Source organism: Syngnathoides biaculeatus, chromosome 6, assembly GCF_019802595.1.
Source record: "Syngnathoides biaculeatus isolate LvHL_M chromosome 6, ASM1980259v1, whole genome shotgun sequence".
In the NCBI taxonomy this organism is placed as follows: Eukaryota; Metazoa; Chordata; class Actinopteri; order Syngnathiformes; family Syngnathidae; genus Syngnathoides; species Syngnathoides biaculeatus.
Window position 1 is genome coordinate 29,556,032 of NC_084645.1, and position 26,736 is coordinate 29,582,767.

The 26,736-nt window shown below is 42.5% G+C and overlaps 1 protein-coding gene across 3 annotated transcripts in view; it reads right to left on the reverse strand.

Moving 5' to 3' along the window:
- LOC133502203 (transcription factor SOX-6-like) overlaps window positions 1-26,736 on the reverse strand; it is a 116,976-nt gene that overhangs the window by 17,547 nt on the left and 72,693 nt on the right. For 2 of the 3 annotated variants that reach the window (XM_061822735.1, XM_061822738.1), the window contains 5 exons: window positions 18,553-18,676; window positions 17,041-17,120; window positions 10,107-10,259; window positions 8,758-8,926; window positions 4,147-4,424 (listed from right to left, as the gene is read on the reverse strand). In XM_061822735.1, the coding sequence (XP_061678719.1) occupies window positions 4,147-4,424; window positions 8,758-8,926; window positions 10,107-10,259; window positions 17,041-17,120; window positions 18,553-18,676 (804 nt within the window). The remainder of the gene's footprint in view (window positions 1-4,146; window positions 4,425-8,757; window positions 8,927-10,106; window positions 10,260-17,040; window positions 17,121-18,552; window positions 18,677-26,736) is intronic. The other variant, XM_061822736.1, reaches the window with a different exon arrangement.

Sequence of the window (26,736 nt, forward strand, 5' to 3'; positions counted from 1 at the left end):
TCGGACCATGCTGCACGTCTTTTAGATCCCGCCTAGCCTCGGGTTTCTGTACCTCTTCCTTGTCGGACTGCTACACCGTGTATGACCCGGTTTCCGGAATAAACTACATTGAACATTATGCCTCTGCCTCGAAGTCCTGCATTTGGGTCCGCCCCCGTATCACAGGTTCGTGACATATTGTGTATATAACTGATTCCACATCCCACAAAATGCAATGTCAAACCGCCAACACTTCATGTAAAGTTGGCGCTCGCAGTGCACCCCGACTGAGGTGGCCGCAGGTACGGTACGCAGGTCCCTTCGGCGTTCCTCCGACCTCTCGTCGGACGAGCCTTGTCGACCGAGGAGCAATCTGAGGCGGTTGGCGGAGCGCGACGGGCAGCTGTCTTCATTGTTCTTTATAGAGTGATAAATCTATTTCAAGACGGCTGGACAGTGGGCGAGTCTGGATCCATATCTCGCTAGCATTTTGCACATCCTGCGTTTAATCATTTTTGCTGTGTGAAATCTCTTCATTATTACATTTTTCTATTTCCTTTGAGCTGCAGATTGTTACAATGGAACAGAAAATTTCCAATCAAAAAGGCAACTTTGAATGCAAACTAATAAACGACAGAGCAGCAGCAGCAGCTGCTTGCTCATTTGCGCACATTCAGCCCCCTTCAATGCTTTAACTCGACAAGCGACGTACTTATCGTCTCTTTCTTGTCCCATTGTTAGAAAACACACCTTTTGTATCAATTTTGCTCGGTAGCGAACGTGGGGAAAAGTCATTATTCCGACCCGGTTCGTCGATTCGTCGCTAACAATAGCGACAACATTTGAGCGGCAGCGCCCTAAACGGGCCGCTTGACTCTTAAGTGGGCGCGGGGAGCTTTTATTACACACGAGCACACAGACGTACAGACGCACACACGCGCAAACGTTCAGGCTATTTCAATCGTTTTCGGCAGCCGCAAGCCAGCTGGAAGCGGCGTAAGCGTAAGGCAATACTCCACGATGCCGCTAACTGGCCGGGCCTCTCGCCTGCGCACCGGCTAGAATGACACGGACACACGCACGAGCGCAAAAGGGATCACTTTCAGCTCTTAGTTAACGTTGTCTACGCGTCAGATTGAAGCGCCGTGACAGAAGCACACAAACAAAACGTCCAAAAGCCACATTTTCTCTCACCGCTACTCTTTATTTTGTTATTTTTTTTTGGTGGTCTTTCCTATTCGTCCAAGTCAAAATAACGGCTTCCCACTTGCTGGCAATACGCCATTTTGACAGGGTCTGTAAAAGGAGGCACCGCTAGACAACACAGTAGGACTGTAATCGTTATGAAGGATAATATACGGTCATACCTTGACTCACAATTTGAATTAGTTCCTCGGCCAGCCAAGCTCATTACTCAATTTTACGTGTATATCAAATCAATTTTCACAATTAAAATTCCATTCATCCATTACAGCCCCCCCCAAAATAATCACCACAATTTTGACTGTTTCTTATATAACATTATCATTTTGGGGGAGATATTCTATTTAATATATTGTGTTTTGTTATTTGGAATTTGTTTTTAATATATAATATACAGAAGTAGTTTTTGTATTATTTTTATTAAAATATTTATTCATGTTCTAAGGTAATTTATTTAAATTTTTTAAATTTCTCATTTAGTTTAGAAATATATTTATTTAACTACTATTAAAATATTGTAACAATTTTAATATTTTTAACTAATTAAGTAATTAATTTAAAACTGGTAATTATGATTACTATATGTATTCATTGTAAATTTATTTGAGTAAATAATTATATCTTTTTATTTAAAATATATGCTGCAAATAATTTTTTAACATTTATCCATTGCATATTAGCATTTTTTACATTCACATTTTTGTTTGAACAATGTATTCCAAGTACACAGCCTTCAACATTGTCTCAAAAGATATTAATTAATGACGATAAATACAAGAACTGCTCCAGGTGTTGTACATGACACCTCTGTGTGCTGTTGCATTGTGTTTTTGTAACATACTGTTGTTTTCTGTAATTGTGGTGTCGTACTGGTGGTATTAAGTGACTGAACGCGTCGTATAGCATGCTGAAGGCCGGTGTAAATTACAAACTACCCCACCCCCTCACCCCCCACACACTTTACAAAAGCAAAAGCGTTGACATTAAAAGTAGAGCGAGGCGGAGGCGCTGTGTCACGCGCCGTGCGCAGCGGCCAGAAAGTTCCATCCATGAATTGTGAACAGCGAGTGTCGTAAGCCCGTCAGCGCCCCATTTGACCACTGTGAGTAACATCAGACGTATGCACTGTGGTCAATCAGTGTCATCCATTGAAGTTGCAGGGCTCATTAAAAGGTTCAGATTGCATTCCCATTACAACATTTTTAAGAACAATTTTGTATTTTTGCAAACATACACTGAAAATGTTCACCAAACTAATTAAATACATCATAATACAAATGCATACCAAGCCAACTATTAACTATAAATTTGAAATGTCGCTTCCAACTTTGTTTCATTTTTTTAACGCACATTGATATCCCCGTCTGTTTTTCTTGCTGTAAAAATGAATTATTGCTTGCAGAATGTCTTTCGCAATGCATGTTGAAAGCTGAATGATTCTCCCAAACCATTTTAGGGTTAACGTTATGTTGCCTCCTATATTTAAAATACAGAATTACAGAATTTTGGGCAATGTATCGTCTGTGCTTTCATCCTCATCAGGCTGTGCCGAGGTGGAATTTTAACATTATACACCATCTCATCCTGTACTTTGACTTCAGACCAGACCTTGTATTACTCAAAAAAGAGAAAATCTCGTCCAATTTCAACACTTTTTCTTGTATTATTCACATACCCCGGTGTTTGTAATTATGAGTGTATCCCTTTAAAATGGAGGGGGGGGGGGCAGTGTCAGGTAAACTAGGAAGTAGACTGTGTGGCCCGGTGGATCTGTTTTCTTCTGCGCTGAGAAAGTGAAACTAGTGCACAAATGCACAGTTGCGCAGCTTAGAGCGAACACTGGTCCTTAATGACAATTAGTGTTCCAGTCGGCTCAGATATGCACAACTGCACTATATACTCATTACATAAACTTGTGCTCGGCCATGTTTATAGAGTTTTTTGGTTTTTTTTTAATATTTCTTAATAAAGAATTTATCAGTGTAGACTAATTTTGAATTCTTTCTCAGTATTTACAAACATAATGCCTTTTAAGAAAATCAACTCGGGAGTTCCTGTCAAAATTGGGGTTATTTTCCCTCAAGTTAAAAAAAATATATAATAAATGCACCAATGGCGACCCACTTGGGCTGGCCGGGTTCAAAGGCAACCCTCCCTAAAATATTCATGATAACCTATTCCTCACCCGTCTGTCCAATCACGCTTGCCCTGATGTCTGATCGCACTTATTGGAGATGTCTTTCCGGATGCCCAAAAGAAAGATGGCGGGCGGAGGGCCAGTGTAAATAAGGGGAGAGAGAGAAGGAAGGGCATCTGGCATAAAAACTATGGCAAAAAAATAGGAACGTTCATCTGAGATGTCACACTGTGGCGACCATAAACGGGACAAGCCGAAAGAAACTTATTTCTACCTGCTGGAATACACACACAAATATCTTTTCGTTTTAATTATTATGCTATTACATTATTCCCCAATAGGCCCCCCAAAAAAGTATCTACCTACTATACATCAAATGGTATGACAAAAATATAGAAAGATGAAAAAAAAACAGCCTTGAGTGCGGTAAAAAGCTATTTGAACATTGATTATTTTTTTTTCTGCTCTTGTATGGACCAATCAAAATATCCCCCGCAAAGGAACATCCTCACTCGGAATGTCAAAAGTTATTTCATCATAAAAAGACAAGAGCACGGACTGTCTAATCAGGCAAAGCATTAAGTAATATAAAAAATGTAAAGGTGTCTTGCGGCGTTAATAGAGAAAGACAAGAACACACACAGTCTAATAGGATGAAAGGAGCTTGATTCGAGCAATTTTTTTTTCTCATGTGGACAATTTTGTGTGTGTGTGGACCACAAAGGAACATGTCAAAAGTTGTGGCACACATAGAAAGACGAGAATACGTACAAACGCGAAAATGAAAAAAAAAAGAAACCATAGGTAGTAATATGACCGTGGCTCACCTTGTTGCCGTTGTTGAGGCTCATGCTGCTCAACGCTGACAGTTTGGCCTCCAGACTTTGGTGTCCGGGAGGTGTGGCGTGATGGTGATGATGGTGGTGGTGATGAAGATGATGAGGAGGTGGCGGCGGTGGCGGAGGAGGAGGTGGAGGAGGTCCCTGCTGGTGGTGGAGCTGCTCCCTCTGGATCTGCTCCCTCATGCTGCGAGCCTCCTGGATGGCCTTCATCACGGCGTCCTGGTCCCCGAAAAGAGCCGTGGAGTTCAGGCTGGAGAGGATGTCTGAAAAAAAAAAAAGGACACAAATCTTGTCACGCGTTCCTTTTGGATGAAAACGCGGAATTTTCATTATTTAGCCTTGTTGAATGGGCGGTTCAAATTTGGCAACGGCGGCGGAAAGGACCAAACGGAATCGAAAATGAAAATGAACTTCTCGTGTTTTTGAAATGTCACAGTACTCAGCCAAACTGGCTACGGGGGCTGATTTATATTTATATTTACTTTTATTTTAATCGCAGCTGCTACACTTAACGGGATGAACACACCTGCAAAAGTTGATGATGGAAAAGGCCAAACCGGTGAAGTTACCTAAAAATAATTATTATACAGTACAAAGACCAAAAAAAACACCAATGTTCATTGTATATCAAAATAAATATTTGTATGATTATTGAATCATTAAAAATAAAACAAATATGGCCCTTGAAGGACACTGAACACAGAAAATAAATTAATGTATTAATACATAAAAAAGATCCAAATTTAAAATGACAATTGTTGAGAGTTCAATTCCTGGTAAGAAATAGTAAATCTATTATGAGAATAAATGGGCCAGTATTATTACATTTTAATGAACTTTTTTTTAAATTATTGTAATCTGACGGCACATAAACACGATCAACACACAAAGGATGAATTTGCAATTTAACACTGAAAACCTTTTTTTATGCTGTGACTGCACATATTTTTCCCGACAAACTATATGATATAAAAAGGAAATAATAAAACCACTTGTGAAATATGAACGCTTATTTGCATCTCCTCCTGTTTTGTACTACTTGGCCACAGGGAGGCAGTGTAACACTCATACAGACACTAATGAAGAAGATTTTCACAACTACTGCTAGTGGTTTTGTCAGCTGCGGTAATGCGTTATGTTTTTCAGTGAAGACAAAGAATACCTGTATGTGCCTGTGCCCATTGTTATTTTGTCTGTCTACGTGTGTTGATGCATCATTTGTGTTCAAATCAGATGCTTGAATCGTTTTAACACTGCCACATACAGTAGATGCCATTTGTCTGCCCAGCTACCACATTTTGCATTATTATTATTAGTAGAAGGGTGGATCAGCTGGAAAGCGTTGGCCTCACAGTTCTGAGGTCCCGAGTTCGATCCCGGACCCACCGTCTCACTTGAAATATTTAGCGTTTTTGGAATATCGAATGCGACAGAACCACTCCAGAAATAACTTTGCTGCGTTTATTGTGCTAAATTGTGCCTTGTAACTTTCGCAACATCTTTGTCGCAGTCACTCGTTGTAGCTGCAGTTGTTTTCCGGCCTCCTTGTTTACGTGCTTGCCGCTCGCGGAGCAGATGTACATGCGAAGAATAAGGAAGCACGTAAATAAAAGGACGGCAAAGTTTCCGTCGCCTTCGCCGGTTTAAATTAGCAGACGAGCGAGGAAGCACTAAATGCTTGGGTGGCCGTTAAAACGGTGTAGAAAATAGTACAGTCTAGTGAAAATGTTTTCATGGGAAGGGGGATTGGGGGGAGGCGGGTGTAATGAAAGGCTTTAGATTAGCCTTAATAACAGATAGGAGATAGGTAGTTGCATAAAAAGGTCTGGGCCCCGGCAGACAATAATGTGAGGAAGCTCTTAAAAAAAAAAAAAAAAAAAAAAAAAAGGCAAATAAATGCGTGCAGGGTTTCACTGTTTCCGCTGGCAGCCTTTTCATGAAAGCTAAATACAGGGCTCTGGCCTGCAGTAAAACACACCCCGAGGTGTCTGCAGTCTATCGGGCACGTGCCGCCCTGGCTGGTGGGGGTGCTAGCAGGGTGTTGTTTTGAGTCTGGCACGCCCACGACGAGGGTGAAACACAACTAACGTTTGGTTATGTTGGCAATTGTTAAACCCGGAGACTTGGAGAAATTGCACAGACGCGTTTCTGCCAGCAAGAGGCCGCCTGTGAATGTCTTCAGCAAATGTTTGGGGCCTAATTGTTGCAGATTCCTGTTTTTGAAACCCAACTCAACGCAGTTGTATTTATAGAGCGCTTTAAACCGCAGCTAAAACAAAGTCCATTTTTCTTTTGCCGCTTATCCTCACGAGGGTGGCGGAAACTGCTGGAGCCTATCCCAGCTGTCAACGAGCACGAGGTGGGGTCAAACAAGTGTTGTACGTAAATAGAAATTGAGGATAGGACAACTGAATGAGTTCCCAGGAGCCATTGCGGTGAAGCGATGGCGAGTCAAATGCTTTGTCCGCTTTCAATGGCGAAATAGAAAATGTTTTGCAATTTCCCGTCACCCTTCTGTCAACTGCATGCGTTTCAAATTTTGTGGAATATGGTCCAAATCTCTACGGCACTTGTTTCTGAAGGATCCTTGGAACTTACCAAAAATGAAGCTAAAATGGTCAATTCAAAACAAAATGGCAGCCTTCCCATATTTTCGGGGATATGGATCCTTTAGGTTTATGTTTTATTTTTTTGTGCCAAATTTCACGTTTCTGAGTAGAACTAGACCCGAAGGCCGCATTTTCAAAACATTCTTCGCTGTACCTCTTTCACCAATGGCAAGTCATGAAACTTTGCCACCATGTTCCACTCACACGCAGTCATGAAAACTAAAATATGCATTTGCCTCAAATTCTGAGGTGAATTCTGAGGAGTCACCGTCTGCCGGTCAAGCAAAGCATTGCTCAATGCTAAGGTGGTTGGAGACAACACGAAAATACATCGAATAGCACGGCGCCCAGAGTTTTGTCCGATACCGTTAAACATTCAGAAGTTGATAACAAACGAAGGTAGGTGGAAAAATGAGAGACATTTGGCATAGAGGACCCATATTTAATGCCGACGTTGATGTGGAAAGTGAACTGTTAACCTGCTTCCGCTTGCCTAGGACAAGTGAAGTAAGTAAGTAAGCTGTCGAGATTTACACGGAAGTTCTTTGAAAGCGAAGAAAAGTCTGGATGCATACAAATACTTCGTTGCTGGATCTGTTCTCAATCAAGAATAAATCCCACATAGTGATGGAGCCATTCAGATTTTTTCAATACAAATACTAATATTTAAATAAATGACCCCTGGTTTTACACAAACTAAAAAAAAAAAAGATGACGGGTTGACGGCTCGTGAACGCAGAAGCGTGTTGCGGCCACACGTTAAACTTTGGTAAACCTCTCCATGACATGTTTTTTTTTTTTTTTTTTTCAAATATGCATTGTTCTCAAAAAAGTCCAATGCGTATTTTAAAAAAGAAAATAAAGCACTGGGGTAGGCTTCAGCCCCCGTACACGGAACCGTGTTGCAGACACACGTTAACCAACGTAAACCTGTGACTGATGGTTTATTTTCTTTTTTTAAATACACATTGGACTCTGTTCGGGAGAGGTTTACGGAAGTTTAACATTTGGTCGCAACACGCTTCCGTGTCGTTTTTTTTTTAAATCGCATTGTTCTCACATGAGCCAACTTGGCAATATAAATACTTCTTGGGTATTTGAGATTGAGAAGAATAATTCCTACCTGAAGTGAAGTGATCGCTACACAGTCGTGTGTATTTGGTTGGTCACCATCCATCATGTTTAATTGCCGAAATTCGTCGATATTTTCCTGTCTTTTTAGCTGGTATTTCATAGAATGATCTCTTTAAATATCTGTCTTGTCTGTTGTAACAACCAACAGCACAACAAGTCTCGGCATTGTGAATATTCCGCTCTGGTTCAATGACCCTCACACTGTTGAGCAGCTCTTTTTGAGTGGCAATATAGCGCCGTGAAAATGGTGAAGTCACGTGGACGAGCTCTATAAATGGCAAAACATTGGCAGCATGCTCTACCCACGTACAATGATGAAAACTCAAATGTTTGACAGGTTAGCGTCAAAATTGACAGCAATCAGAGAGTTTCTTGGAAAATGGCCAAAATGTCGCCAAAATATTCACATCAAACCAAGACTTCCTTTGTTCATCTCGACCTGAATTCTTCAATTAATGTTATGCTGCACAACGCACAAGTTTCCCCAAATTCTACGCCGCAGTAGTGGACCGACGGTTACTCATCAAACTTGGCCGCCATCCTCTGCCCACATACTATGACGAAAACGAAAATGTTTTGCTATTTGGCGCTGCCAATTGGTCGAGTGCATGTGATTCAAATTTGGTAGAAATCGGACCAAATCCCTTGAGGGGAGTTTGTCATTGAAGAAACCCGGAAAATGGCCCAGAGTGACCAAAAATGGTTGCTTCAAAGCAAAATGACAAACTTCCTGTGTTGAATATTTTTGTTGTTGTTGTTGTGGGACTACTCATGAAAAAAAAAATGTCTACCAAATGTTGTGTTGCTGAGTGAAACTGGCTACTTTTTCCACAATTGGCGGACTTCGCCTTACCCAGGGAGGCGTTGCGGGCCATGTTGGAAACCGGGCTGGGGACGCGAGCCTTGGGGGCGCTGGCGGGGCTGCCCTTGGTGCTGGAAAACAGCGTCTGCGCGGTCGGCGAGGTCGGCGAGATCTTGGGCCGGGCCGAGAGGTTGAGCGGCTGCGTGGGGCCTTCCTCCAGCTGACCAGAAACGGAATGACACACACTTGATTACTTGGCCATTTCGGCAGCTGTTAAAAACGTGGTCGATTGCAAGAAGCACATTTATATCTTTTTATTATATATTTTTTTTTCATGTGACCATGCTCCTTTTCACTTTGTGAGCCCTGCCTATGAAAAATGCTGTATGAATTATTTCTTTCACATACGGTATGCAATAGAGTTGAATTAGATGAACATATTTTAAATTATTTTGATTGTTGTGTGAAACGCCTTTGTGTACATGGATACTTCGGGGTATGCTGTTTATTAAAGCTATTAAGGGTAATATTATACATGCAGCGCAATTAATATTATTCTTGTAATTTTCTTTTTACATCGATTGACGTTGTTTTGTGCGACTGTTACGATAAGAGTACGACATTTACTGCGAGGAGAGATTTTGTTATTAAAAACATTAGTGCATGTGCACTTAAAGGGAAGTTTTTATATTTATGTAAATATCTTTGCTTATATTGCTTTTTGCTTACTGACTTTATTTGTGTTTATGGTCCTTCATTTGGGAGTGGCAGGGAACGATTTAATTATTTATTTGCTTTCAACATTATACTTCATGTGCTTAGTAGATTTTTGTATAAACAAAATAATTAGAATGCATTCTTTTCTTATTTTACTCTTTGCTAAGTGTTTGCAGTATGTGTATGCATAGATCATGTTAATAACACCTTAATAACGTTCTTGTAACATTTTTAACCCAGTCAGTTTTTGCTCTTTGTGTAAAGCCTTAGTGTATTTGTGTGTGTGTGTGTGTGTGTGTTAGACTGCAGCGGTATGCCAGTGGGCTGAGTGCGTGTGCATGTGTGTGTATTTGTGCGTATGCTTAGTGTCTGGCGCGGAGTTCAGAAGGCGCTGTGTTAGCATTTGAGTGCGGTGAGCGCTGACGTGCGCCCATTGTGACTCGCAGCTGCTAACCCACGCACACACACACAACACACACAACGCACACATGTGGCTTCCATTATAGTGCCCGGTTGTCAAATAAAGACGAGGCGTGCGCTCTCTCCGCAGTGAAGAGGTCTGGCCTCCCGCCAAACAGCAGCCAGCGCCAGTGTCACTTTGTCAGCGTGTGTGTGTGTGTGTTATGATATTTGATTGTAATTGAAAATGAAAGTGGAGGTTTTTTTATTTTTTTTGCTCTCACCTTGACTTGCACGAGGGGACTGGACGCTCGCTTGTCGCTCTTGAGGGCGGTGGGCGACAGCGGGCCGGATGCGTTAGGCCCCCCCGGCGGGACGGGCGCCATCTTGGCCCCCGGTGAGATCTGCATACTTGCCAGCTGAGCGGCGTACAGCTGCTGTGAGGGGGGGGAAAAGCAAGAAAAACCAACACACTGTGAGCATTGGTTGGTGACTTTTTCGTCTTTCATTCTGACACACACACACACACACACACACACACCAAACCACACACACACACACACACACACATACACATACATCAAATCACACGTCAACATCTCACTCAACAACAGTGTCCTGCTAAAATTTGGAGGCAATTGTTTTACTTTAATTTGCAGCCAAACACCAAGTCCTCACTCGACTGTATCTTTAGAACACCCACGACGTGGCGCTTGTGCAAAATAAGCGTTGGTTGCCACGGCGGCTGTGAGTGGAAACCACTCGAATTAAAACCTTTTTCGTGCCGAATCCTCAAAATGATCATTTAACTTTGATGCTTTGTTCCAGATACATTAGGTGGCGTACGCAAAAAAAAAAAAAAAGCTTCTGGATTTAGCACTGTCTATCTGCCCACGGTAGCCATAATCCATCCATCCATTTTCTTTGTCGCTTATCCTCACAAGGGTCGCGGCAGAAGGCGGGGTACACCCTGAACTGGTCGCCAGCCAATCGCAGGGCACATAGAGAAACAGTCGCACTCACAATCACACCTAGGGGCAATTTTGAGTGTCCAATTAATCTTGCGTGTTTTTGGGTGAGGTGGGAAAACTGGAGTGCCCGGAGAAAACCCACACAGGCACGAGGATATCATGCAAACTCCACACAAGCGGGGGTCGGGATTGAACCCGGGTCCTCAGAACTGTGAGGCCAACGCTTTACCAGCTGATCCACCACAATTCAAATGTCAAACTTCGGGTTGAATTTTGGGCATCATACATTTTTGTCCTTCCCGTTCATGTTCACCTCCTTCCGTGTCTATCGCTGAAACTGGTATGTGTAGCTTGATTTTCTTGAACGTTCCGTTTCAAAATCATCATCAAACTTTGAAGCCATGCCGTGCAGAACGCTTCGCAATTTTTTTTGTGTCTCAGATTTGAATATGAGCATGTGTCCTGCGATCGTCTAGCAACCAGTCTCGGGTGTACCGTGCCTTTTACTCCTCAGTCAGGCGCGATAGGCTACAGCAAGCCCGTCATCATATTAAGGATAAGAGGTATAGAATATGGATGGATGCTCATTTTTTAAGAATGCTTAAAAATGACAAACCTGGCTCCTTGCTTATAACCAGCAATGCCAAACTTCCTGTGGTTTTTTTTTTTTGTTTTTGTTTTTTACCTCTTGAGACATTTTGGGGGGTTTCACTCATGATAGACATGCATAGCAAATTTTATGTTGCTAATGTTGCTTGGCTGTAATTTTTTTTAAACATAAAAATCTGGGGGGCATTAGGCAGCTAAATTGAGTGGGGTGTTACACCGAAGATCCCTACCGCATGTAGATGAATACATTTGCATTTTTAAGGGTCTTTGACAATGGCAAAGCTCTTTAAAGTGACTTTTAAAAACAATCATGGCCAGATAAAACAGCGATAAAACAGCAGTAGAACACGGGGGGGAAAAAGGACTTGCAAGGGATGATCCTGCAGCGGCAGAAGGGGGAAAACAAACATTTTTTTCCAACCGACGTACTTAGCGAGAACCACAGACCAGCTAACCAAAGTCTGGAACATCCAAGTACATTATCCGGACCACCAACAGGAAGAGAAAAGCAAAGAAAATGTGGTGCTCTTCTACCTTTTATAGACGTTTAAGGGAATTCTTCCACTCAGAACTGTCCGTGACTTTTTGTTAACTGATCTTTTGGTGCAAAAAAATCATTAATACGCTATATGGTATTTGGACAAAGATAGGGTATATCGACACCCCACATGATTAGCGCTTTTGCGTTGCTATGTAAGCTTAGCTCAACTAACTTTGAATGGATCTGGGCTTTTTTTTTTTTTGTCCTAAAACGTTGGCATGCAACATTATGACAGCAACAGCAAACATTATTAATAATGTAATGCTATGTTAGCTTGAGTGCGGCATTAGCCCCCTGCACTAGGTGTTACCAGGCATTTTGGCCAGTGTTTAGTGAACAAAAGATTGTGTGGTGCATTCAAGTCATATCTGTTTTTGATAAATTAACAAAGAGCAGTGAGTATCGTTGCTACGTTAGCTTTGTGTGCTTGATAAGTCGCCGTTACGGCTAACGGCAGTTTTCTGATGGCATTCAACTGCATGCTCGCACTCTTCTTGCTTCTGCATCTGTTCCATCCCATCTTTATCCTCTAATCCACATCCCTCTTGGCAGCCCCCTTCTCCGTCGAAAAGACCCCACGCTTCCCCTCCCGTATTGGCCGATTTCCCCGTAGTCAAAACTGAGAAGCTGGCGGTCGGTGGCCTCCGTTTCGATATTAAACGCAAACAGAGGAGAGGGCCTCGCCGCTGCCCGAAACAAAGCCTGTGATGTCTCACTGCTCGTTTTCCTTGGAAACCTCAGCAGGCTGTCAAAATCCCCATGAGAAAGCGGCGTGACCCGGCCCTGAGCGCGGGACGGTGGCGGGGCCGCGCTCCTGTCAATCAAGACCACCGCAGAGCTGCTTCTGCATATTCCTTTGCTCCGTTAATGGGGGACACTTATCATAATAGAGTTCTGTCCATCTTAATCCTAACGCTGTACATGAGCCAGAAAATGGAGAGTTTGCCAACACACGAAATGAAAAATATTGTAATGCATAATAGCCATCTGGCCATCTTGTGCTAACATTGTACCCTTTTCATCACAAGCCGAAAAGTACATGTGTGCCTAACAAATATGGATAAATATAGTAAAAATGGGCGGCACGGTGGGTCAGCTGTAAACTGTTGGCCTCACAGTTCTGAGATCGATGGTCGAAGTTCGATCCCGGACCCGCCTGTGTGGAGTTTGCATGTTCTCCCCGTACCTGCGTGGGTTTTCTCCGGGCACTCGGGTTTCCTCCCACATCCCAAAAACACGCAACATTAATTGGACACTCCAAATTGACCCAAGGTGTGATTGGAAGTGCGGCTGTTTGTCTCGATATGCCCTGGGATTGGCTGGCAACTAGTTCAAGGTGTACCCCGCCTCCTGCCCGTTGACAGCTGGGATAGGCTCCACCACTCCCGCGACCCTTGTGAGGATAAGCGGCTAAAAAATGGATGGATGGATGGATAGTAAAAATAATCGATAGAGTCCTATTTGTACATCTGTCGACTCTGAAGTGGGTGCTAGACAACTGCAGTGCGCATATGCACGATAAATCAGACACACATTTACACTTAAATAAAAGCTTACGCTGAACAGTATATTGGTCTGATCTGCTGTTTTTTCACATTTTTGTCGGGTGTGGAAAATTTTTTTAAAATATGATAAAAATAAAAAACGTTTGTATTACAACATATTATTTATTTATATTTTTTATACTGTCAATAATTTTTAAATATTCTAATAATTATTCCAAAAGGTAGTCCCACCCCTCCAATATTTTTTTCATTTATATCAGCATTTGTAGGCAAAAAGCAGGAAATTACATTGCAAAAAATGATTTAAAAAATCCATTGCATAAATACAGGCCATAATCAATACTTTACCTTGCCCCTCGTAGGTGCATGGCACTCTGCAGCATTTTTTTTTTGTTTTTTTGCACACCAATCTGAAAGGTATTATAACAATCTTCATAATTGCCCTTGGCACGCTCAGGGTTTTGACAACAATGTCCAAACACGCGCTGCCAGCCTCGCCACCTCACAAACATTGCTGTCATAATTGCTCGCTGGTTAACAAACTCCTTCTGCGCCTGTGATGAAAGGCTTCCTCTCTCATTCACGTTTCCTTCTCCGCGTCTTCACTCGGCTGACGCTTTGACTGCGCCGTGTCAATCGCGGCTGATGAGAGCTTCGAGACACCGGCACAATGTGATGTCAATCGATGAGAACCAACTAAGTGTGTGCATTTTTTTTTTTTTTTTTGTAAATATCAGAATTCCAAACATTTTGTGTCTTTTGCAAATATACGCCACGAAAACCATTAGCGCTAAGTGCTATTGTGGAAACACAGGTGTCAGGCGGCGGTAAAACGCGTGATGAATTGCTGGGCCAGGTGTTGCGCTTTCGGGAGGGATGGAATTCCTCCTGCCGTGATTCATCGCAACAAGAGGCTTTTGTGCGATGGGCGGAGGATAAAAGAGCGCTCGCTCGCGTGTCAGTCGCGGCTCCTCCGGCCTGCTGGCGCACGCACAAAAGAAAATGTTTTGAGACGCGGCGAGCGCCTTAATCACCTTTTCAAGGGTGGATTTAATTCTTAATATTATCGGGGCGGGGGGGTACTACAGTAAGTAGTTTTTGGAAGGGTATGAATTCTTATCAGAATTGATTGTTTGGATTATTATTCCAGTAACAAAATCAAAATTCTCGTTTTTTTTTTGTGTGGGGCGTTTGCTGCTGCAATTCTTATGATAATTCCAGTTCCTCATTTGCTTTCTGGGGTCTTATTTCTTTTTATTCTGGCAACTAACTCTCCATTTGGTTCAAATTTATATTCCACTTGTGGGGGCTTCAATTCGTGTTCTTGTTCTTCTTCTTCTTCTTACTCCTCCTCCTCTTCTTCTCCTCCTCCTTCTTCTTCTACTTCTTCTCCTCTTCCTCCTTCTTCCTCCTTCTTCTCCTTCTTTCTCCTCCTCTTCCTTCTTCTTTTCTTCTTCTTCTTCTCCTCTTCCTCCTCCTCTTCCTCTTTGTTCTCCTCCTCCTCTTTCTTCTCCTTCTTCTACTTCTTCTCCATCTCCTCTTCTTCTTCCTCTTCCACCTCCTTCTTCTTCTTCTCCTTCTTTCTCCTCCTCTTCCTTCTCCTCTTTCTTCTTCTTCTCCTTCTTCTTCTCCTCTTCTTCTCCTTCTTTCTCCTCCTCTTCCTTCTCCTCTTCCTTCTCCTCCTCCTCCTCCTCTTCTTCAACTTCTTCTCCTCTTCCTCCTTCTTCTTCTTCTTACTCCTCCTCCTCTTTCTTCTCCTCCTCCTTCTTCTACTTCTCCTTCTCCTCTTCTTCCTCTTCCACCTCGTTCTTCTTCTCCTTCTCTTTCTCCTTCTTTTTCTCCTCTTTCTCGTCCTTCTTTTTCTTCTTCTTCCTTCTCCTCTTCCTTCTCCTCTTTCTTCTTCTTCTAATTCTTCTTCTTCCTCCTCCTCTTTCTTGTTCTTCTCCTTCTCCACTTCCTACTCCTCGTTCTTCTTTTTCTTCTTCTTCTTCTCCTCTTCCTCCTTCTCCTCCTCCTCCTCCTCCTCCTCCTCCTCTTCTTCTCCTTCTATCTTCCTCTTATTATTATTATTGTTTTTTCCAGCATGTAAGTCTAATTTTGCAAAAACCGTATGCTGGAAAAAAGGTGTCGAACACAATTTCGGGGCCTCCAGGCACAACCCTCCCAAAACACCTGGGGCGTCCATACGACTCGGTGCTACACAAAAAGTAATTGGACGATGGCACTCATCTTCTCTTCTGACATTCTTCTTCTCTTGCCAGCATCCTCCATTCAGTGGCCATTCAGCCACGCAGACCTCCGAGAGAAACACGAACAATGGCGGAGACATCCGTGGCACGGTAAACACTTCTTTCCCCGTCTTTCTTTCCTCGACATGAAGCCGATTAGCCTTGACCTTTCTCGGCTGAGTGGTTTTATTCAGCAGGTAGAAGCTGGACTGTTATTGTGTCAAGGAATGGATAGCAAGTCAAAGCTCTTTTTTCCTCGCTGTTTGGGGGATATATGTATCACATCTCTTCATCTAGGAGTTTTGTTTAGCGGGCCAATGTTTCTTTATTTGGACCGAAACACGTTTTTGACTTGGAAACGGCGGCTTAAATTTTGATTTTGAAATTTTCTTTCGAGCCTTCGTCCAGTCTGGGAATGTCATCTTCTGAGGTTGCTTTTCTTTTCTTTGCGCATCCTCTCTTACAATGAGGATGTAAACAACCCAAACAAAACAAAATTCAGAACAAAAACCCATCAAATTCCTTAAAATACCAATTTTAGTTGAAGTAAAATGCTCCGAAGTAAAACTATGTCATTTATACAGCCGGCTGCTGTCCCCAGATTGAGTTCTTATTATTATTCCGGTAAGTAATTTGTCTCATCGTTTTATTATTCTTGCAAATAAGTTGCCTAATGGATGGCGGCTTTATGTTATTCCAATCATTGCGTCAACTTTTGGAGCGCTCTATTCGTCATTGCCATTCCAGAAACGTAGTCATCTTTGGAGGGGCTTCGGTTATTCTTATTATTCTGGCGACTAATTTGCAGTTTGACGAGTTTTCATTTGTATTATTATTCTGGCAAGAAAGTTACCTTTTTGGGGCACTTTAATTCTTACCATTATTCCAGCAATTTAATCAGCTTTGTGGCAACTAATTTACATTTTTGAGACCTTAAATTTTGTATTATTATGAATGATGAAAGCCTTGTTGTCATTCGAATTAACAAAGTCCCTTTTTTGTGTGTGTGTGGGGGGGGGTCCTTCTTATTTTGTAGCAACTAAGTCAGATTTAAAAGGATGCTAGTAATAATTTTTATCATTATCATGGCAAATATGTTACGTTTTGGGGGTTTTAATACTTCTAACTAGTATCAATAATACCTGCAGTACACAGTTCTGAAAAAGGGTTATTCATATTGAAAAATGTTTTTTCTCCCCCCTCAATGTTTGAGGTAGAAATAAAAGAAAATGGTCAAACATCAAAAAGAGTCAGTATTCAGGGCCTATTGTGACACTGCATGGTTTCTTCTTTTTTTGTGGTCTGATACATGAGTTAAGGCACTGTGTACTACATTTCGTGCGACTGCGTGGTGCATCCATCACCTGCAGCTGGAGCGGACTGAGCCCGGCCGCCGCGGCCGCCGTCATTGTCGAAGGAATGAACTGCATGGGGTAGTTGTCACCTGTAGAGAGGACGCACCGGCTTTATGTTTATATTCATATCCCGGTCAGCCCCGCACACTCCACGGTTCCACTCCATTCTCTCGAGGTTGGACTCTAAAAGGTTTTCCATGTCCGAGCCTTTGTTACAGTCAATAATGGCTTTTTTAGCCAACCGCCCCTTACCACCCCCCACCCACCACAAAAAAAGAAAGAGAAAAAAAAATCTAATAATCATGTTTGCCTCTCTCAGGACAAGTGTACTCATGTTCGGAGGAAATCTTTCCAAGTGGAGGAACACCTGGAGGAAAGCAAGGAAGAGCGAAAGAATGTTTCTGTATACTTTTTGCCTGTGCCTTTGGGAGTCTGAGTAAAACCAGAAACACGTTATCGCATTGAAATTTTTATTTTTTACATGCGTGATTAACGTAAACCACCATTTTGTCTGTGTTATCGAGCCAGGCATGTACGTGAATAGTGCACGTAAGTGTGTGTGCATACTTTTGTGTGTGTTGCAACACATGTTTAATTGTTTTTAGTTTTTGTTTTTCATCTGATTTGTGTGTGGGCGTGCGTGTGTAGGTGTGTGTGTAAAACATGCATCATGTTCTTGTGTGTAATATCTGTATTTGCAACACATAAGCTAGAAAATCAGCCCAGATTCATAATAGACTTTTCAGAAAAATATGAACAATTTTGCCTTGTGAGCAGACTATGTGCAGTGAAAGAACACTGTCACTGCTGTGAAACACAGAGGATGCCTGATTATGTTCTGGGGTTGCATCCAGCACAGGGTGTCATGAATCTATGCTCGGTACGAGTATCAAGGCTTTCTGGAGCCAAATGTGTCTCATTGAGACTTTCTAGGGCTGCTTTGTTTACATTCAGCACTGCGCGTCTTGAATCGGTGCAAATGATGATAAAATCACTGCACTATTAAGGCATTTAGTGGCAAACACTGTGTTGTCATTATTATTTTTTTACAAGTTTTTTTGCAACACGTTAGTCCCTTACCCAGGAATCGTTCTTGTGCAAGTGTGTGTGTGTATTTGTGACATGTTCTACGTTGCAGATGTTTTGTGCAGCTTTCATCACACTGTAAAAAAAAAAAAAAAAAAAGAGAGAGAGAGAGAGACACGACATTCCACGCCGGGCTGTGTCCAATGTATTGTTGAGCGCCTTGTAAATCTCTCTGCTTGTTTCCAGAACATTCCTCACCTGACACACCTCATTAACGTGGACCGAGTTCCCAGTGTGCGCGTGCGTGTGTGTGTGTGTGTGTGTGTGTGTGTGTGTGTGTGTGGTGTGTGTGTGTGTGTGTGTGTGTGTGTGTGTGTGAGACAGCGTGGGAGGTGCCGCTGATAAGAGCCGTCTTTGTTAGAGAGGCAGATTGTTTATCCAGAAAACATTTATTTCCTCCACATTCATCCTCGCATTGTTCCGCGCCGCTCAAACCTGGCTTGTAGGACATGCCCGGCTGGAAGAGAAAGCCCTGCTGTGCGGCGGCCGCCGCGGCCGCCAAAGATCGCTGGTCGTGAGGGAACACGGGGATCATGAGGGGAGGCATGTGACCTTGGACCTGAGAGGTGGGTGAGGGACACCAGCATGTAAAAGAAAGAGAGGGATAACTTGAGTCCGTACATCATCCATAAAATGCAAAAAATACAAAAAGTAAAATATTGACATTTTTTTAAACCTAAAAAATTTGTGAATCAGTGTGGATAAACTGGCAATCAGCATTTGGGAAAAATAAAATGGAATAAAAAAATCTGTGGATGAGTGAATCTGCAAGTATGTGGTGGTCCACTGTATCACCCTAAAGGGGGGGCTCTCAAACTTAATCTACGTTGGGGCCGCTGGAGACAGAGTCCGGCTGAGGCTGAGCCGCAGCTTCGGTTAAATTAGGAATTCAAGAAAAGCCAATCTTCTCAAACATCCATCTATTTTCTGTGCCACTTATCCTCACAAGGGTCAGGGGAGTGCAGCTATCAACGAGGAAGAGGCGGGGTTTACGCTGAACTTGTTGACACGGAGACAGACAACAGTCAGACTCACAATCACACCTAGGGACAATTTGGTGTCCAAATAACGCATGATTTTGGGATGTGGGAGGAAACCGGAGTGCCCGGAGAGAACCTACACAGGCACAGGCAGAACATGCGAACTCCACACAGACGGGGCCGGAATTGAACCCTCGACCTCAGAACAGTGAGACCAACGCTTTACAGCTGATCCACCATGCCGCCACATCCCATCTCATCCATCCACCCATTTTCTTAGCCGGTTATCCTCACGAGGGTTGCGGGGAGTGCTGGAGCCTATCCCAGCTGTCAACAGGCAGGAGGCTGGGTACACCCTGACCTGGTCGCCAGCCAATTGCAGAGCGCAGGGAGACAAACAGCCACACTCACAATCACACCTAGGGACAATTTAGAGTGTCCAATTAATGTTACAGGTTTTTGGGATGTGGGAGGAAACCGAAGTTCCCGGAGACAAAACTCCACTTCAAACTCCACACAGACGGGACCGGGATTGAACGTGGGACCTCAGAACTGTGAAGCCAACGCTTTACCAGCTGAGCCACCGCATCCCACCCACCCATTCTCATCTTATTTAATTATTGATGGTATTTATTTCTATGTTGTTTTCATTTTTAATCCATATCTCTACACCCCAAGGACATTGTATTAGGTAGACCAGCACAATCCAGTCAAATCCAATTGTATCACCTTTTCTGCCTTTAAGACAATAATGTGGCTTTACAAAATGACCGTGTTGATTTTCTTCTTTTGTAATTCTTGTACTGTCGATTGTCAACAGTTTGCCCGCTGAAAGGAACATCGAGGCTGAATGTTTGCGCTGGTTAGGTCAGGTGTGCCTAATGAATTGGCCACTGAGCCTCTCCAGTCAAGAATAACTGAGGAACAAATCAAAAGAATAAAGATGAAGTCAAAGATAAGTCTGACACTGTACAAAATGGATGAGCAAATATGTCTTTTGCCCACAGGGGCCTTTCATGTCAAAAGGGAGATGGGGATGGGGGCGGGGGTGGGGGTGGTCGGGGGACAAGTGAAGCAAAGTTCACCGCTGAAAGAAAAGAACGTTAATAAAATCGCACCTGCAGGAATTCGTGCTTTACCCAGAGTGCGTGTATGTGTGTGTATGTGTATGTGTCACGATAAATCCGTTGACCCTAGTGAGGATAAGCGCCTTGGAAAATGGACAGGGACATGGGTTTATTTATTTAATTAAATCAATTTTAAATGATGAATAGAAAATAAATAGAACAACAGAATGACCAAACACAATCTATAGAAATAAATCATAGGCAATAAAATATCTAACGCTAATCCAAACCTATACTTTATAAATTAAGTAAAAAAATACTCATTTCAAATTTATTGTCAAAGTGGGGTACTAAACAAGGAAGGATTAGGCCAGTTCGAATAAAAACCGCTTATTAACACATACTGAAACAATAAAAAAGCAATGAATTTCTTGAGAAAATTTTGCTTTAATTTTTCATCTATGTGTGCGCATAAACCTTCCATCATTATTATATTTAGTCCTCTCTTATTTTAAATGTCTTTTTTTCACTCTCCAATTCATACTTTCTGTACCTCAGGTGGGCCACTTTTGACCTCCTGACCATATGTTTGACACCACTCCTCCAACTCCTACATGTGATCTATCTATCTATCTATCTATCTATCTATCTATCTATCTATCTATCTATCTATCTATCTATCTATCTATCTATCTATCTATCTATCTATCTATCTATCTATCTATCTATCTATCTATCGCTTTCTCTCTCTCTCTCTCTCTCTCTCTCTCTATCTATCTCTCTCTCTCTCTCTCTCCTCTCTCTCTCTCTCTCTCTCTCTCTCTCTCTATCTATCCATCCATCCATCCATCCATCCATCCATCCATCCATCCATCCATCCATCCATCTATCTATCTATCTATCTATCTATCTATCTATCTATCTATCTATCTATCTATCTATCTATCTATCTATCTATCTATCTATCTATCAATCTATCTATTTTTAAAATGGCGTCTCCAAAGTCTATCAGTGATGATGAAGACACCTGCCGAACTGTAAATCAAACTCGAATACAAACTTTGAAGATAGTACAATAGGAGCAATATACATACTTAATTCAAAATCAATGCAAATACATAAACAAGTTCAACCAAGCTGATTTTATGTCAATGTCAATCGGCAACAGAATGAGTGTACGGGCCTGTAGAATGAGAGGTGAAAAAAAAAAAAGGTTCCATTCATCGAGCACCTCTGGGAATGTTGGGACGGACTAAGAGCACAAACACACAAAGATCTCCTTTTACCCACGAGGTGGTGGGGGTCTTGGCCCTGTTTGGCCCCTAAGAAAACACAGGGGGCCCCTTCCTCACTACACACACACACCTATTGGCACAAGGCACTTGTGTGTATCTGCCGACAAGCTATAAATAGTCGTCTTATGAGTGGGGAGAACGAGGACAGTGGCATCTCCATGGAAACGAGTCAGGCAACTTGGACCCTGAGTCATGTTTCATGCCAGGGTACTTACGGGTGGCAGAAAGCGAGTGACTACCCAGATCTGAATAGAAAACGATGGTTTAAAAAAATGTTTGAGATTGGACAGGGTTTTTTTTTTTATCAAGTTTAAGTGAGAAGGATTAATCAAGTGGATGACGATCCCAAAACTGCCTGGCAATGTGGTAGTCACTTATAGGGATGAACTAGGATCCAAACCTCTTCATGGGGTTTGTGGAAGACTTTTTGTGACAGGTTTGTTTTTCTTAGAGTCCTCACTTTATCGTGTTGGAGCGGTTTGTGTGTCTCAATGATCCTACCTGGGAGCAAAGTTGTCTGGCGGTTAGTTAACCAGGGAAAACAGGGTCTAGGTGAGTGTGGAGGGGTCTCAAGTGAGGGGAGCCAGACAAAACACAGCTCAAATGACCCCTTTTGATCATGAAAAAACATGGACCTAAATTTCTCTTCTCCAGACGGACCCGGGGACCTGAAGGTGGGCCTCGATGGTGAGCACCTGGTGGCTGGACAAAGGAAAATGTGGGTCCCCCTTCCCATGGGCTCACTACCTGTGGGATTGGGACATCGTGGTCTTAGTACCCTCTTTAAGAATGAGTACCAGAGGAGAGATAGTACTCTTCAGCCTCCTTGGCAAGGAGGTTCAGAAAAGGAAGATCTGTCGAGAAGTTGAATCTCAGATTCAGGACGTGCATTGTTTTTTTTTTTTGTTTTTTTTTAATCGAATGGTGGATCAGCTCTACACCCTCAGCAGGGTCTTCAAGGGTGTATGGGAGTTCGCCCAACCAGTCTACATGTGCTTTGTGAACTTGGAGAAGGTGTTCAACTGTGTGAGGGGGGTGGTCCCGGAGGATGGTGCACCAGAGCCTCTCATCTAAGCTGTTTGGTCCCCGTACTACTGGTGTCAGTATATGGCTCACATTGCCAGAATTGAGTCAAATTCATTTCCAGTGTGGGTTGGACTCAGCCAAGGCTGCCCTGTCACGGATTTTGTTCCTAAGATTTCCAACCATCCATTTTCTTAGCTGCTTATCCTCATAAGGGTCACAGGGAGTGCTGGAGCCTATCCCAGCTGTCAACGGGCAGGAGGTGGGGTACACCCCAAACTGGTTGCCAGCCAATCGCAGGGCACATCGAGACAGATAACGGTCGCACTCAGAATCACACCTTGGGCCAATTTAGAGTGTCCAATTAATGTTTCATGTTTTTGAGATGTGGGAGGAAACCTGAGTGCCCGGAGGAAACCCACGCAGGCATGGGGAGAACATGCAAACTCCACACAGGCGGGTCCGGGATTGAACCCAGGATCTCAGAACTGTGAGGCCAACGCTCTACCACCAGACTCACCGTGCCCCCTATTCCTAGCATTTATTTTACAGAATTTCTATGCACAATCAAGGCATTAAATGTTAATTTTAGGCACATTTTTTTTTACCTTTTGCAGATGCCCTTAAATAACAGACTTGTCCTCAAGAACTTGTCCAATTGCTACCAAATTTGAACCACACATACTAGACAGGTGCAGGATGATGAATTGTAAAACATTTGAGGTTTTGGCATGCCGTTGTTCCAGCATAACTGGAAACTTCAGTTTCAGTTGTGGAAAAAATTGTGCAAAATTTGATCTACAATGAGTAGACCCGGCAGCATGGTGGGCACAGCTGGAAAGTGTTGGCCTCACAGTTCTGAGGACCCAGGTTCAATCCAATTTGTTCATTTTGCATGTTCTCCCCGTGCCTGCGTGGGTTTTCTCCGGGCACTCCGGTTTTCTCCCACATCCCAAAAACATGTATTCATTGGAGACTCTAAATTGCCCCAAGGTGTGATTGTGAGTTTGGCTGTATGTCATTCTGTGCCCTGCGATTGGCTGGCAACCAGTTCAGTGTGTACCCCGCCTCCTGCCTGTTGACAGCTGGGATAGACTGCAGCACCCCCCCTTGTGAGGATAAGCGTCTAAGAAAATCGATGGATGGGTGAGTAGACCAAAAAAAAAAAAAAACTCAAGAAAGCCATGTCTGGAAAAACTCACAAAATCTGTCACTTGACTTGAATGATGCGATTTTAAGGTTGAAAGTCATTTTGTCCATTTCCAGGAGTCTTTCAAAAACAAAAATCTCTTATGTGAGATCAAATTCGAACGCAATACACTAGACCAGTGGTTCCCAAACTTTTTTTTGGCGTGCCCCATTTTTTGAGATGACATTTGTGGGGGAGGGGGCACTAGACAGATGGACGACACTAAATTGCAAAACATTTTCAGTTCTCGTCATCGTGCGCGGGCGTAACGTAGCGGCCAAGTTTGATGACTTAAAAATACAAAACTCCACCAAGTCATCACACGCGTGTGTTGTGGTGTTAAATTGCTCTCATAAATAAAATAAATCTTGGCTGGCTAATCAATTGCATCATGCCTTTTTCTTTCTTTTTTTTTCACTTCTGTTTTAAGGAATGGTGCTCGTGGGAGGAACCATTTTAATTTGGAGTCGGTGCAAACAGTAACCCAAAAATGATGTTTATAAGTTTCTATAGCGATGCAAATAACTCAAAATATGAAGCGCGGGCTGACCATAATAATACAACAATACATAAACAAGAACTTAAAGATGGAAGCAGAAGAAAGCGCTTGCACATGCGCTATAAATGAAGAACAGGAGGAGGAGAAGAAGAGGAGAAGGAGGAGGAGGAGTGGTGTGGCTTTGCACTCATTAATTAGCCCCGTTAGCTCGGGACCGCGCACTGCGGTTGGGGGGGCCGAGCGGCTTTGTGGGTCCTGAAGGGAAACGCGCCACATATGAGAGCCATTACGGGGACGGCCTTAACAAAGACACACGCCTGTCAGCCAACAACACGGCCTGCTAACAACACACAAACACACACAAACACACGTCCTGCGTGTACGCGTGTAAGGACTATTATGCACGCATGTGTGTTTAGACAAAGCTTTTGGGACGTATAAACTATGACTATTATTACTCACTAGCTGTATGTGGCTAAACTGAGGAAATTTTATAATTTAGCCTTTTCAAGCAAATAGATGCTCTCGAGTTTTGGGAGTGTTTTAGTGGCAAAAGATGATTTTTTTTTTTTTTTAATTTTCGTGCTTTTATTGAGCAAAGGGTAATGTAAAAAAAGAACAGAATTTACATGGTTAACTAGCCTGTACTGTATTTTAATGGGAAAATGTAATACCTCTGTGGTGTAAATGTGGCATTTTCATGGCAAAAATGTATGATTTTGAAGATAACCGTTTATCTGTGGCACGAGAGCTCACTGGTAATGTTTTCTTGTATGGACTTTTGGTGGATTGAGATTGAGGTTTAATGGAAAAAAATTAGCATTTGTAATGGAACATTTAAACAAAACACTTTAACTTGAACGGCTGCATATGGCAAAATATAATTTTATCTATCCACATTTACAGAACAAATATTGTTTGTGTGGCAAAAACTAACATTTTTATCCCCAAATATAGAGCTCGTGCACCGAAGTCACGTAACTGGCCGTATTGGCGGTCAAACAAAGCATCCTTCAATGCTAAGTCGGTTGGAGACGACGCGAAAATAAGTATTTTAGCACGACGCCGAGAGTTTTGTCTGATACCAATAAATATTTACACACGTTAACCTACATAAACGTCTCTGCGACAGACTGTTTATTTTCTTTTTTTTAAATACGCATTGGACTCATTTGAGAACAATGCATATTTAAAAAAAATAAATAAATAAACGTCTGTCGGAGAGAGGTTTACGGAAGTTTAACGTGTGACCGCAACACACTTCCGTGTACGTTGGAGATGACTCCCTGTCGTATTTTTTTCTTTTAAACGCATTGTTCTCAAATGAGCCAACTTGGCATTTTAAATACTTCTTGGTAATTTGAGATTGAGAAGAATAATTCCTACCTGAAATGAAGTGATCGCTACACAGTATTTGGTTGGGCACCATCCATCACGTTTAATTGCCGAATTCCATCGACCTTTTTTGGTATTTTCAGCCGGTATTCTATAGAATGACCTCTTTGAATATCTGTCTCGTCTGTTGTCACAACCAACAGCACAACAAGTCTCGGGCATTGTGAATATTCTGCTCCGGTTCAGTGTCTCCCCCACTGTCGAGCAGCTCTTTTTGACCACCAATATGGCGCCGTAAAAATGGTGACGTCACGTGCACGAGCTCCAAACCCTTTTTGTCACCATTTGGATGGCTTAATATTGTATTTCCATCGAGAAACTGACACTTTCCTGGTCAACTGATTTGTTTTGAGGAGAAAACACATACTTCCTTTGTTGTTTGCTGGGTGAATTTATTCATGTATGTATTGTACTTTGGTCCCCAAAAATGCAATTTTTGTGTGGCGGGAAAAAATCTAGGATTGTGCAAAGACTCTGCCAATAAAATCTGGTTTCATTTTTTAAAAGGGTTAGAAGGTTAGAAGCACAACGAAGGTTGCTCAGAAGTGTGTTAACACTTGACACAAGGACATCATCAACAACTGGTGAGACTGGGGAAAAAAAAAACGCTTTATACTTTGCTTACCTTCATCTATAGGAAGACTTATTGTCTATGTTAGGACTTTCAAGTATGTTTCAATAGAAAATGAGTCGCTGTGAGTGTGTGTGTGTATGTAACCATATCTATAAGAAAAGGACGCCTTCGGAAGTATTTCTTTAACCCGTGGACGTCCCCCCTGCTGGCACTCCACACCATTTAAAACCACATGACAGGAAGTTCAGGTCACTTTGAACTCTGCATCACACACACGCGCACACACAAGTGTGTTTTTTGTTGGGGTGGGGGGTTGGGGGTTTAACGTGTGGTCATACGTGACTTCGAGATGCAATAGAATCTTTCTTTGTGTGGTCTGCTGTGTTGAGATTTTCGCCCTTGAATGAATCTTTTAAAAGTGGAAAAATCTTTTAGCATACGAGGCCTAAGACTATAGGCTACAAATTAAAAAAAAAAAATCTAAATTTACATTAGCACGTGCACACGGAGCAGTATATTTCCTTGAAAATCCTTAATAAAATATGCATAATACTTCACATTTTGAAGCGTGGGTGGCAGCAAATCAATGGTGCACAT